We start from the raw sequence: 13689 nt of genomic DNA, 5'->3' as shown, positions 1-13689 counted from the left end.
AAAAGTATAAAAGAGATGGGCAATGGAAAGAGGAAAAATGAAGAAAAGAGACATAAATGGAATTGAATAGAAGTGGGAGCAAGAAAAAAGCAAAAACAAGAACAACTTTTATATGATTGCTATTTTTCATGGGTCATTGCTGAAAAACAATTTTTAATCTTTCTTGTTTTTTGAAAGCAACAATACTCAAGCATACCACCATATTTGATTGGATAAATTATATTAAAAGAATGTAATACAAAAGCTCTACTCCCTTGATATATTCTTCCAATTTAGGAAAGATCACGGGGAACATCTATAGAATTTTAATAAAACCAAGAACTTAACTTACCCTTTTTCTTGTTTTTAACCGGACCTAAGAGAAAGAGAAAACAGAAAATTACATCACTGGAAATTCTTAGAAAACCTTTTATTATTTAAAAATATTTATATTCTTTAAAAATTATTATGACTTTTTCAGGAAATCTTAAGTTTTAAAAATATAGTCAGTAGGTGGGAATTTCAAGACATTGTAAATTCAAGGAAGCCTCAGAGCACAGGGGCAGCCTTTTGGCAAATCAGGGAAAGTCCCAAGTCTGTGGGCCAGTTGTTAGGCTGGAGGCTTCTGATGCATCGTTGCAGGGTCTGTCAAGCCCCAAGTCAGTAGGATTTGGCACATAAGTCATGCAATTTAATAATTCAATTATATCAAAAAGAGTTGTACAATCAATACTGCAATTAACTTTAGAATATTTTTCTTACTTTTTGTACTCATTGTTATAAGTGCTCCATTTCCCCCTAACCTTCCCTGTCATACCACCAAGAAACTTTCAATACAGTTCCGGTCTCTATAGGTTTACCTATCCTGGATTTCATACACAGTAAAACATATGAAAAAACAAAACCCCGAACTAAAAACTAACAACAACAAAGTAAAACACAGAAAAACCTCAATTGAAATAAAAGTAGAAAATATTAAATATAGTACCTAAATTAACAGTTTCTTGGTTGCTCTGCTTTTGCTTGGATGCACACTGCAAACAGAAGGGGATATTCCTCCTATGCATGGGTGCACATGTGCCTGCTTGACTACCCAAGGCACCCTGGGAGGTCCACACTTTCTTGGCCCCTGGGGATTTCCTGGTTCGACATGCGTGGTTTTGTGCTCCTGTGCTAGTATTTTTTCCATGTGTTTTGACCCATTTTTCTTTTTCTCTAGTTTCTATGATCATCTGCTTGCTTTTGAATTTAAGTTTTACTTTGCTGTCTTTTTTTATTTTGGTATGATTTTATTTATATGACATTCAGGATAGATGATACATAGAGAGAGTAACTAGATTAATGGTTCCTTGGGGTTATGGTAGGGGAAGTTGGGGAATAATGAAGAACTAATAATGGGTACAAGAAAGAAGAAAATGTTCAAAATTTGATTGTAGTGATGGTTGCAAAACTCTTCAATATATTGAAAACATTGAATTATATGGTACACAGATGATAAAACTCAAAACTTTTTTATGGATCTCAACTTTAAAATGCTATATTAAGTGATTTTAAGTTTTGTTATTTATGAAATGTGTGGCACAGGTTAAATTCCATGATAAAGGGCAGTTTTGAATAACAATGCTATTTTTATACTGAATCAAATTGCTGGCAGAAACAGTGTTTTGTCATTCTGATTATAATGAACTTTGTGTAGTGAATAATTTTGTATAACAATTGCTTTCCTGGCTTTTGACCCCGTAATTGTTACTCTTTAACATTGCTCTAATCAATTAAAGAACTGTCTTGCGCTTTATTTTTATTGTAGATGTGTTAGTCCGGGTAGACTAGAGAAACAAATTCATAAACACTCACGTGGGTAAAAGAAATAGCTTTATATAAAGAGTAATTATACACTAAGACAACATGTCAGCCGAATCCAGATCAAGTCCATCAATCAATTAAGTCCTCTTCAGATTCACGAAACACATGCATTGACAGTGAATGCAAGAAGATCACAGGGCAGTGGGAGGGAAGTCTTGTGGACCCAGTGGCGTTATAAGCATCTCAGTGCTGGTAGGGGTCTCCACATGGCTTCTCCAGCGCCGAGGCTCTAGCTGCTATCAACCTGCTCCATGTGGCTTGTCAATGTGGATGTCTCACAGGGACTGAACTGAGAGATAGAGTGTCTCCTGCCTCTAAGGAGGAATACAAGAGTTCCCAGAATCCTCAGGGGAAGGCCATACTCACACAGATACCTGATTGGCTATGACCTGATTGAGAGGCTGGAATCCACCCCTTCACTCTTAATCTTGAAATTAACAGATCATGTAACTACCACAGTAGATACAGAGAGGGGAATTTATCCAAGCTATAGAATTTCTTTTTGAGACATTTATGTACAGTTCCATTATTTTAAAACAAAGAAACAAACAAAACTCACTGCCACTTAGTCAATATTGACTCATAATGCTCCACCCCTGTGGGTTTCCGAGACTACAACAGTTTATGGGAGTAGAAAGTTTAGTCTTTCTTCTGTGGAGCTGCTGGGCTGGTGATTTCAAATTGCCAGCCATTTGGATTAGAGCCCAACACATAGGAGAGATTAAGTAATTTGTCAGGGATCACAGAGTTAATAAGTGACAGAGCTTTGAATAGGAGTTTGGATTAGATGAGTTAGAAAACTTAGCGATTTCACTTCAAATTATTTCTCCCAGGTTATACGTAAAGGTGAAATACAACCAAAAGCAGTTATTGGAGAAACTGTACTGTTTATACTTTCCAATTTAGTGAGATGTGTTTTTATTATTATGTTTTAACCTTGCTCTTAATTTCTTTTGATAAACTAGCTCCTCTAATTTCATGGTAACACCAATTCGAACACATTAATGTTTGGTGCAAAACTTAAAGTTTGAAAGTAGAAATGAAAAAGGGAAGTAGAAATAAATTGCATCCATTAGTACTTAAGATAAAAGTATAGTTCTTCACTTTTAATATCAACACAAGAACACTTTGTTCTAACAATTCGGCAGTCTGAGATGCTCACCTTCCTGGCATGATCACCGAAGAAAATGGGTGCACAAGCTAATGCAGTGAAGAAAGCTGATGGTGCCCGGCTGTCAAAAGATATAGAATCTGGGGTCCTATAGGCTGGAAGGTAAAAAAGTGGCCATCTAACTGAGAAACAACCCACATGGAAGAAGCACACCAGCCTGTGAGATCACAAGGTGTCGAAGGGATCAGGTATCAGGCATGAATGAAAAAAAAAATTCATAGCATTGTGAATGAGGGGGAATGCAGAGTGGGGACCCAGGGCCCATCTGTGGGAAATTGAACATCCCCTTGCAGAAGGGCCTCAGGGAGGACATGAGTCAGTCAGGGTGCAGTGTAGCATTGATGAAACATTATTTTCCTCTAGTTATTGAATGTTTTCTTCCCCCACATTATTATGATCCCAATTCTACCTTAAAAATCCGGCTGGACCGGAGGATGTACACTGGTACAGATAGTAACTGGAAACACAGGGAATGCAGGACAGATGAACCCCTCAGGACCATTGGTGAGAGTGGTGATTCTGGGGGTGGTGGTGGTGGAGGAAAGGTGAGGGAGAAAGGGGGAACAGATTACAAGGATCTACATATAACCTCCTCCCTGGGGGACAGACAGCAGAGAAGTGGGTGAAGGAGATGTCGGATGGTTTAAAATATGACAATAATAATTTATAAATTATCAAGGGTTTATGGGAGAGGGGAGGGTAGTGAGGGAGGGGAAAAATGAGGAGCGGATACCAAGGGTTCAAGTATAAAGCAAATGTCTTGAGAATGAATATGGCAACAAATATACAAGTATGTGTGACACAATGGATGTATGTATGGATTGTGATGAGTTGTATGAGCCCCCAACAAAATGATTTTTAAAAATAAGAAAAAAAATCAGTTAACAGGGACAGAAATCTCAACTATTAATATCAAAAGTAAGTTGTTATATCTGTGTTTTTCTCACCTACACATTCTTTCATCTCTTTCCAGGATTTTAACTCGCCTGGAGAATTATATTCCAGAAGTCTCAGCCCATGCCTCTAACTACCAGTATGACATTGCCACTTTAATGTATTCCTATTACTTGGATATTACATGACTCTAATTGGACTCATTTCTAAATAAATGGTTCTAAAATATAGCTATACATTGGAATCATCTAGGAAAAATTTTAAACTATCAATCCTTGAATCCCACAAATTCCAATTCTGGTGTAATTGGTTTGAGATTGGGACTGGGCATGAGATATTTCTTGTGGTGTTGCAAATTAAATATATATTTTGTTGCATTTTAAGTGAAAGTGTTCACTGCAAAATTGATTAACAACATCTATGCATCCTACTCAGTGACATTGGTTATATTGTTCCTACACTCTCATGATTTTCATTCTAGTTGTTTTATTTACAATAAACTAGTCTCTGCCCCTCTAATTTCTCACATGTGCTTTGTAGTGTTTCCAAAGTAGAAAACAATGTCCTCTGGGGTTGGGGTGTGTGTGTGCTGGAATGATCCGGGGGTGGGGACTGCAGAAAGAGATGCCTACACTTTATCTTGGATTCTAGGCTATATTATTAGGGGCTCATACAACTCTTTTCACATCCATACATACGTCAATTGTGTCCAGCACATTCGTACATATGTTGTTATCATCATTCTCAAAACACCTGCTTTCTACTTGAGCCCTTAGTAGAATGTTTTTAATTGTTGGGGAGGGAATTGAGTAATTCATTTTTTCTGAGAAGGGGGAGGTAGGTAAAATATGTTTGAGAACCTAGGCTTAGAGAGTATATGTTGATTATTTGACCTCATATAGATGATTTTGTACAAGCACACAGCACTGAAAGATATTTATTACTTTGTGTGATAATTTGCAATTCAGCTAAGAGGTGATTTGATGGATAGTGTCAGTAAAAAATTTAAAGGCTATCTCAAGGCAGTATTTCTAGGGATTCCTCCAGTTTGAATAGGCCCCAATAATCTAATATTTTTTGTTGAGAATTTGGAGGTCTGTTGCATACTTTCCATATTTGTTGTCACCCTGATCATACAGAGTGGTAGCTTGGCACCATATAGTTTTCCTGTTTTCAAGGTAAAAGAGACTCTATTTCACGTAGACAATTAGTCCTATAAGCCAGTTCCTTCTTCCTTATTTTTCTTTTATTCCAAATGAGTAAAACCAGTAGTTTTATGTTAGATGTGTCTTGAAATCTTTTAAGACCCCAGATGCTACCCAAGCAGGATATAGAACACAAACTTCATAAGCTATATTGTGCCAAGTGATTTGGTTTTCCCATTAAGATCCTAAGTCTTCAAACCAAGAAAACTAATCTCGTGAAGTAATTGGCTATGTCTAAGAATGATCAATTTCTATGATTTTATTATATCTGTAACAATATATTATTACATATGTGCACACAGACTTATAGGTACATATAGGTACACTTATACATGTCCATAAACACATGTGCATTTTCATAGTTGTGACAAAATTATATGCAACATACCATTTAAAAACCGCCTTCTATGTGTGTTTACAATTTAATGGCATCAGTTACATTCATCAATTTGTGTACGAGGGGGAAGTCCCCCCAAAACTGGAATTGTACTGGGTAGAGCAGAATTTTCATAGTACACATTTTTCCCTTCAGGCAATTATTGAGCAATTTGATCTGAGTTAGTGCACCCAGTGGGGTAACCTGGGAAGGTTCTCTGTGGTCACAGTGAATTTTTCGTAAAAGCCATTTCTCTGGGAATCTTGTTTTTTTTTTTTGTGATGGTCAATTTAAAAGTACAGTGTGTGTTTGTGAAATTTTGTTTCCTGCTGATGAAAAATGCTGTAAAAACTGTTGTGAGGTTGAACGAAGCTTACAAGGGCAGCACTGTGGGAAAATCTCAAATGTATGAATGGTTTTCTCATTTCAAAAAGGGTGAAATGACAAACCCTGTTCTGGACATCAATCAACTTCCTGAACAGATAAAAATGTCACCGTGTAATGCATTTGGAGTTCATTCCACCAGGTCAGACTGTTAATCAAGCTTTCTATATAGAGGTTCTGAAAAGATTGCATAACTGTGTGCGACAAAAAAGGCCTGATTTGTGGCAGACATGGGACTGGTTTCACCACCATGACAATGCACCTGCTCATGCAGCCATCCCACTGAGCAGATTTTTTGGCTAAAAACAGCATGCCTTTCTTGTCCATGCACCTTACTCATCTGACCTTGCTCCGTAGGACTTCTTTATGTTTCCTTAAATGAAGAGAGACATGAAAGGACAGCGATTTGATGAAGGAGAAGAGGTGAAGAAAAAAATGAGGGAGGCACTATCCGCCACCCAAACAGATGAGTTTGAAAAATGTTGCCAAGAATAGAATTGCAGATTTGACAAACATATTAACTGTAACAGAGTACTTTGGAGGTGATAAGGTTGTTTTATATTAAAAAATTACAAACACAGTTTTTGGGGAAAATTCCAATTTGGAGGGTACTCCCGCAGATAACCACCTACATTTGGTAATAACTTTTTATTACCCTAAAATAGGCACCTACTATCTAGAGAACAAATCCCTGGTAACCAACAATGATAGTTGTTCTCTGTATATGTGCATGTCACAACTATCATTATATAAAAGTGACATGAGAAGGACTCCAGGAAGGTGGCCGCCAGATAGATAGCTCACACCTGGAGTCCTGAGGAGATCGGTGATTGACGAGTTGGGGGTGGAGTAGGGGTATCAAATCTGTCTGTTTGATTCCCAAGACCACTCAGAGCAACTCTTGGACACAGAGGTGGACCCCCACCTGATCGCCAGGGCTCCGTGTGGACACCTGTGGTCTCTGGTGCGGCACTTTGAGCATCCACTTTGCCAGGACCTTCGCCACAGGGCAGCTAGGTGCATGGCTGAGGCTGCGTCCCCCTCATTGCTCCACGCAAAATTGCCAGTCAGAAACCCCACCGCGCCTCAGGGTGTCCGGGGTCCGTGTGAGTGCTCCAGTCAGCATGACCTCCACCCCCTGCAGATTAGGGCCCCACCTGGGCACTCCTCGCAATCCAGCAGGCCAGAAACTTCCCCCTTCTTCTGGGAGGAGCATGACCAGCTACACAGCCAGGCGGAAGGCAGAGGCTGCGGTCCTGCCTTAGTACTCCGTGCGAACCACCAATCAGACCTGCCGCATGCTCAGAGGTCTCAGCCCAGAGGTGCCTGCCCCATCACCTTGCTCCTCGCAGATCCACCATACAACCCCCTCCCTGGGCCTCCTCCCCACCCCCTATACATGCGCACGCCCATGCGTGCCCAGGGACACACGCATGCAGAGATTCCCATCCTGCCACACCACTTCAGGCCTGCCAGGCAGAGGACCCCAGTCTGGCAGAACTTTCTGCAGCTGCGGCATAGGAACCCAAGCCATTGGGGCTTGTTCACTGCAATCTTCTTTCTCCCTGCTCACTCTGTCCCACCCTTTGGGCTGCAAGCGGTGCGTCTGCACACCAGTCATGGGCCCCCCTCCCACCTGCCTACCTGAGGGAAGTGCCCCATAACGAGAAATAGATCACCCAATCCCCAACCGATCTGCTAAATACTCTCCCCAGCACTGGGGCCAACACTTTCTATCAGACCGCAGCGCGCACAGCTGCAAACAGCCCCTAAGGGACAACTAAAGGTGACTGCAGCACAAACCATAGGCCAAGGCGAGAGGGACTCCCCAGCAGGACAAAGGGGAAACACAACACCGCAAAGACACTTGGCTAAAGGCCACCAGTTGAAACACCAACACCAACCTCCCAAAGAGAGAGCCCAGGGCTCTGAGACACCCGAGAAAATGGCACCAATTTCCAAAAAATCAACCAAAAAACAGCAAGCAGCTTCCACAGTTTCAATAAGAAAAGAGAAACAAAATCCAATGCCAGAGGACCACTTGGACCTAACAGCAGTCATAGAAAAGGCAGAAGTTGACCTCCCACAGAAAGAAATCTTAAGAATGCTGCTTGGGCCAGAGACAAACGGATGCATAAGCAAATGTGGCAAAGAAAGCTGATGGTGCCCGGCTCTCGAAAGAGATAGTGTCTGGGGTCTTAAAGGCTTGAAGGTGAACAAGCGGCCATCTAGCTCAGAAGCAATAAAGCCCACATGGAAGAAGCACACCAGCCAGTGCGATCACGAGGTGCCAAAGGGACCAGGTATAAAAGGCATCATGCAAAAAAAAAGAATATATATATGTGTCTGTGTGCGTACATATATGTGTATGTATATATACGTATATATATACCATAGTAAATGAAGGGGGAAGTGCAGAGTGGAGACCTGAAGCCCAAGTGTCGACCACTGGAGATCCCCTCAGAGGGGTTTAGGAGAGGAGACGGGTCAGTCAGGGTGCGATGTAGTACCAATGAAGAACACAGCTTTCCCCCAGATCCTGGATGCTTCCTCCCCCCAACTACCATGATCCGAATTCTACCTTGCAGGACTGGATGGGCAGAGGTTGTACACTGGTGCATGTGGGAGCTGGAGGCACAGGGAATCCAGGGTGGACGATACCTTCAGGACCAGGGGTGTGAGGGGCGAGGTTGGGAGAGTGGAGGATGAGTGCGTTGGAAAAGGGGAACTGATTAAAAGGATCCACATGTGACCTCCTCCCTGGGAGATGGACGGCAGAGAAGGGGGGGAAGGGAGACTCCGGATAGGGCAAGATATGACAAAATAACAATCTGTGGATTATCAAGGGCTCATGAGGGAGGGGGGAAGCAGGAAGGGAGGGGGAAAAAAAGAGGACCTGATGTAGAGGGCTTAAGTGGAGAGCAAATGCTTTGAGAGTGGGGCAAAAGAATGTACGGATGTGCTTTATACAATTGATGTATGTATATGTGCGGATTGTGATAAGAGTTCTATGAACCTCTAATAAAATGTTTTTTTTTTTTTAAAAAGAATGCTGCTTGGAGCCATACAGTACATGAGGGAAGCATTACAGGAAAAGGATGAAATGATAGAGGAAATAAAGGCCCTGTACCAAAGGGAAATACAGGAGTTAAAGGGCAAAATAACAAAAACTAATAGCAAACTCACGGACTTCGCCCAGAGAATGGAGGAGGCAGAGAACCGCATAAGAGACCTAGAGGATTCGCAAGCAGAAATTAATAAACGTGAGAAAAAGTCTAACAAGTTCATCAGAGAAGCTGAAGAAAACCTCAGAGCTATGTCTGATGCTATGAGAAGGAACAACATCAGAATTATCGGCCTGCTGGAGGAATGCACATCAAGGAAAGCAGCATCCAAAATAGTGATGGAATGCTTGGAGGAAAACTTCCCTAACTTAATGAATGAAAACCAGGCAACTATCCAGGAGGCCGAAAGAATGCCAGCGAGACTGAAGTCCCAGAAGAAGTCACCAAGACATATAATTGTTAAACTATCCAACTTTGAGGAAAAGGAGAACATTATGGGAGCAGTTAAGGAAAAACGGACAACCACATATGAAGAGAAGCAGATAAGAATATACTCAGACCTGTTAGCAGACACGATGAAGAAGAGGAGACAGTGGAAAAGCATATTCTAAAAATTGCAGGAAAATAATACAAACCCAAGAATACACCTTCCAGCCAAATTATCTATAAAAATTGATGGTGAAGTGAGAGTCTTCCCGGACAAGGAAAGCTTCAAACAATATGCTAAAAGGAACCCAGCACTACAAAAGATCCTCACTGTCCCAGTATGGGCAGAAAAACAACACTCACCAAGCACATACAAGAGACTGCCACACAGAGCAACATCACCCAGAGACCATCAGAAGGAAAACAGCCCCCAAGATAGAACTGTCTCAATGATGGAAAGAAGCCAAGAATGAACCACAAACACACATATGCACAACCCATAGAAAAGAAAGGGAGGTAGGAAAACACTCAACACAAGAGATGTACAGTGACATCACAGGGTTCAGAGATAGATGTAATAGCCCTGAATATTAGTGGTTTGAACCCCAGCCTTAAGGGACAGAGGCTAATAGACTGGCTTGGAAAACACAAACCCTCCATCTACTGTCTACAGGAGACATAGTTCAACATTACAGATAAAAACAGGCTGAGAATCAAAGGCTGGAGACAATCATACCAGGCAAACTGTAATTCAAAAAAAGTCAGCATTGCAATCCTAATCTCAGATAAACTTGACCTCAAAGTGCAAACCATAAAAAGAGATAAGGATGGACACTATATAATGCTCAAGAGAGCATTACATAAAGAACCAATAAGCATTCTAAACATTTACTCGCCAAACAAGCATCCAGCAGAGTATGTCAAGCAAACACTGCAAAGGATATTAAAAGAAATCACAGCCTCAAAAAGTATAGTAGTTGACTTCAATACACCTCTCTCTGAGAATGATAGATCACTCGGACAGAAACACAACAAGGAGGCTAAAGATCTAAACACTACAATTAGACAACTTGACCTGATAGATATCTACAGAGCTCTCCACCCAAACAAAAAAGAATACACTTTCTATTCAAGTCCACATGGTACATTTGTGAAAATAGACCACATGCTAGGGCATAAGTCGAATCTACATAAATTCAAGCACATTGGTATCATAAGACCCCTCTTTCTGACCACTGTGCCATAAGATTGAAAATAAACAAAAGGAAGATAAAGAAATCAAGTGCAAACCATTGGAGAATGAATAACTCACTATTTCAAAAGGAGAGTGTGCTGGCTCAGATCAGAGATGAAATTAAGAAATTTCTAGACACCAACGAGAATGAAAACGCGACATACCAAAACTTATGTGACACAGCAAAGGCAGTCATCAGAGGAAGTATCATAGCATTACATGCACACATAAACGAGAGGCTTATTATTAATACACTGGCCCAAAATTTACAGAAACTAGAGTAGAGCCAGCAAGAAAATCCAACTAACAGAAAAAGAAAAGAAATAATAAGAATTAGATCTAAGATTCAGGAGAGAGAAAATAAGAAAAGTATGGGGCAAAAAATCAATGCTGCTAAAAGTTGGTTCTTTGAACAGATAAATTGAATCGACAAACCTCTCGTTAATTGAACAAAGAAAGGAAGGAACACATTTCAATAGCAAGGACAAGGGATGAAAGAGGGAATAGTACAATGGACCATAGTGAAATCAAAAGAACAATTACACAGTACTATGACTGTACTCCAATGAATTCAAAATCTTGGAAGATATGGATTAATTCTTGGAAAAACAATCCCTCCCTAGATTATCCCCAATGGCGATCAAGGACCTCAACAGACCCATATCAATAGAAGAAATATACAAGGCTATGAAAGAATTACAAACCAAGAAGACACCGGGACCAGACAGATTCATTGGTGAATTCTATCAAGCATTCAGGGAAGAACTGACACCAATCCAACACAACCTCTTCCAGCCCATAGAAAAAGATGGCAAACTCCAAAATTCCTTTTATGAAGCTAGTATAACTCTGATACCTAAACCGGGCAAGGATCCCACAAGAATTGAGAACTACAGACCAATTTCCCTAATGAATATCGATTCAAAAATTCTTAACAAAAATACTAGCCAAGAGAATACAAAAATATATAAAACAAATAATTCACCATGACCAAGTGGGATTCATACCAGGGATGCAGGGATGGTCCAACGTACGGACAGCTATTAGTATTATTCATCACATTGAAACGAAGAAATATAAGAACTGCATGATAGTATCAGTAGATGCAGAAAAAGCATTCGACAACATCCAAAACCAATTCATGTTTAAGATACTCAAGAAGATAGGAATGGAAGGAAAATTCCTCAATATAATACAAGCTATATATGAAAAACCAACGGCCAATGTGGTAGTCAATGGAGAAAACACCAGATCAATTCTTCTGAAAAAGGGGACTAGACAAGGATGTCCCTTGTTCCCACTCCTATTTAACATTGTGCTGGAGGTCCTAGCTAACAATATAAGGCAAAGAAAGGACAACAAAGGTATTCATCTGGGGAAGAAAGAAGTGAAAATATCGTTATTCAAAGATGATATGATTTTATATATGGAAAATCCTAAAAGCTCCCAAAGAGGAGTACTGAAAGCAATAGAGGAATACGGAAGAGTAGCAGGTTACAAGATCAACAAACAGAAGTCTATCGCACTACTGTACACACCGGACAAGGACACAGAAGAGGGCATCAAAAAGGGGGTACCCTTCACAATAGCCAAACACAAATTGAGATATCTAGGGATATACCTGACTCAAAAAACAAAAGATATGTATGAGGAAAACTATGAAACACTATTAAAAGAAACTAAGGTTGACCTCAACAAATGGAAGGAGATCCCATACTCGTGCATTGGCAGACAATATTGTAAAGATATCAATTCTACCCAAGGCACTATATAAGTTCAATACTATCCTGATCCAAATTTCAGCAACTTTCCTCAAAGAGTGGGTAAAACAGATTACCAAATTCATATGGAGAGGGAAGAAACCAAAAATTAGCAGAGAATTCCTCAAGAAGAAGGACAAAGTCGGAAGGCTTGCTTGACTTGACTTTAGCACCTACTATACAGGCACAGTGGTTAAAAGAGTGTGGTACTGGTATAATGACAGATATTTAGACCAATGGAAAAGGATTGAAAACCCAGAAATAAAATCATCAGCATACAGACAACTGTTCTTTGACAAGGGGTCCACAAATATCAAATGGGAAGCACATAACCTCTTCAATTCATGGTGCTGGAAAAAATGGATATGTAGCTGCAGAAAAATGAAGCAAGACCTTTACCTCACTCCCTGCACAAGAATAAACTCAAGGTGGATCACAGACCTTGAGGTAAAACCCCAAACTATTAGGCCCATCAATGAGGGAATTGGGACAAACCTGAGAACCTTGGCACAGGGATTACATAGGCTATCGGAAATCGGGAAGGACACCAACACAGAGGAGGCGCAAATTGACCAATGGGACATATTAAAAATAAAACACTTATGTACATTGAAAGAATTCACCATGAGAGTAATAAGAGAGACTACAGAATGGGAAAACATCTTTATCAATGACACATCAGACAAAGGCCTTATTACTAAAATCTACAACACACTGCTAAACTACAACAAGAAAAAAAACAATTGTCCACTCAGGAGCTGGGCAAAGGACAGGAGTTTCTCAAGGGCAGAAATCCAAATGGCCAATAAATATATGAGAAAATATTCTAGATCTCTAGCCATAAGAGAAATGCAAATTAAAACAACTATGAAATATTACCTAACACCCTCAAAGATAGCCCAATTCAAGAAATCAGAAAGTAACAAGTGTTGGAGGGGATGCAGAGAGATAGGAACTGTTGTCCACTGCTGATGGACCTGTAGGTATGTACAAGCATTATGGAAATAGATTTGGCGATATCTAAAACAGTTGGAAATTGAGCTACCTTATAATCCAGAAATCCCCCTACTGGGCATATACCCAGAAGAGACAAAAACAAACCACGGCCAGACATCTGTGCCCCAATGTTTATCACGGCATAGTTCACAATTGCAAGGAGTTGCAAACAGCCCTCATTCCCATCAACAGAATAATGGATTAAAAAACTCTAGTACATACTTACAATGGATTATTATGCATCCCTAAAAAATAATGATGAACACATGAAGCACATCGCTGCATGGGAAGAACTAGAGGAAATTATGCAAAGTGAAGTAAGCCAAGCACAAAAGG

At 40.3% G+C, this 13689-nt stretch overlaps 1 protein-coding gene across 4 annotated transcripts in view; it reads right to left on the bottom strand.

Moving 5' to 3' along the window:
* EDA (ectodysplasin A) overlaps window positions 1–13689 on the bottom strand; it is a 511214-nt gene that overhangs the window by 39051 nt on the left and 458474 nt on the right. For all 4 annotated transcript variants that reach the window (XM_075538230.1, XM_075538231.1, XM_075538228.1 and 1 more), the window contains exon 3: window positions 332–355. In XM_075538230.1, coding sequence (XP_075394345.1) covers window positions 332–355 — 24 coding nt within the window. The remainder of the gene's footprint in view (window positions 1–331; window positions 356–13689) is intronic.

This window comes from Tenrec ecaudatus, chromosome X (genome assembly GCF_050624435.1).
Source record: "Tenrec ecaudatus isolate mTenEca1 chromosome X, mTenEca1.hap1, whole genome shotgun sequence".
NCBI classification, from domain to species: domain Eukaryota; kingdom Metazoa; phylum Chordata; class Mammalia; order Afrosoricida; family Tenrecidae; genus Tenrec; species Tenrec ecaudatus.
Note: the sequence above shows the minus strand (reverse complement) of the source record. Positions and strands in the feature narration are given on the sequence as shown.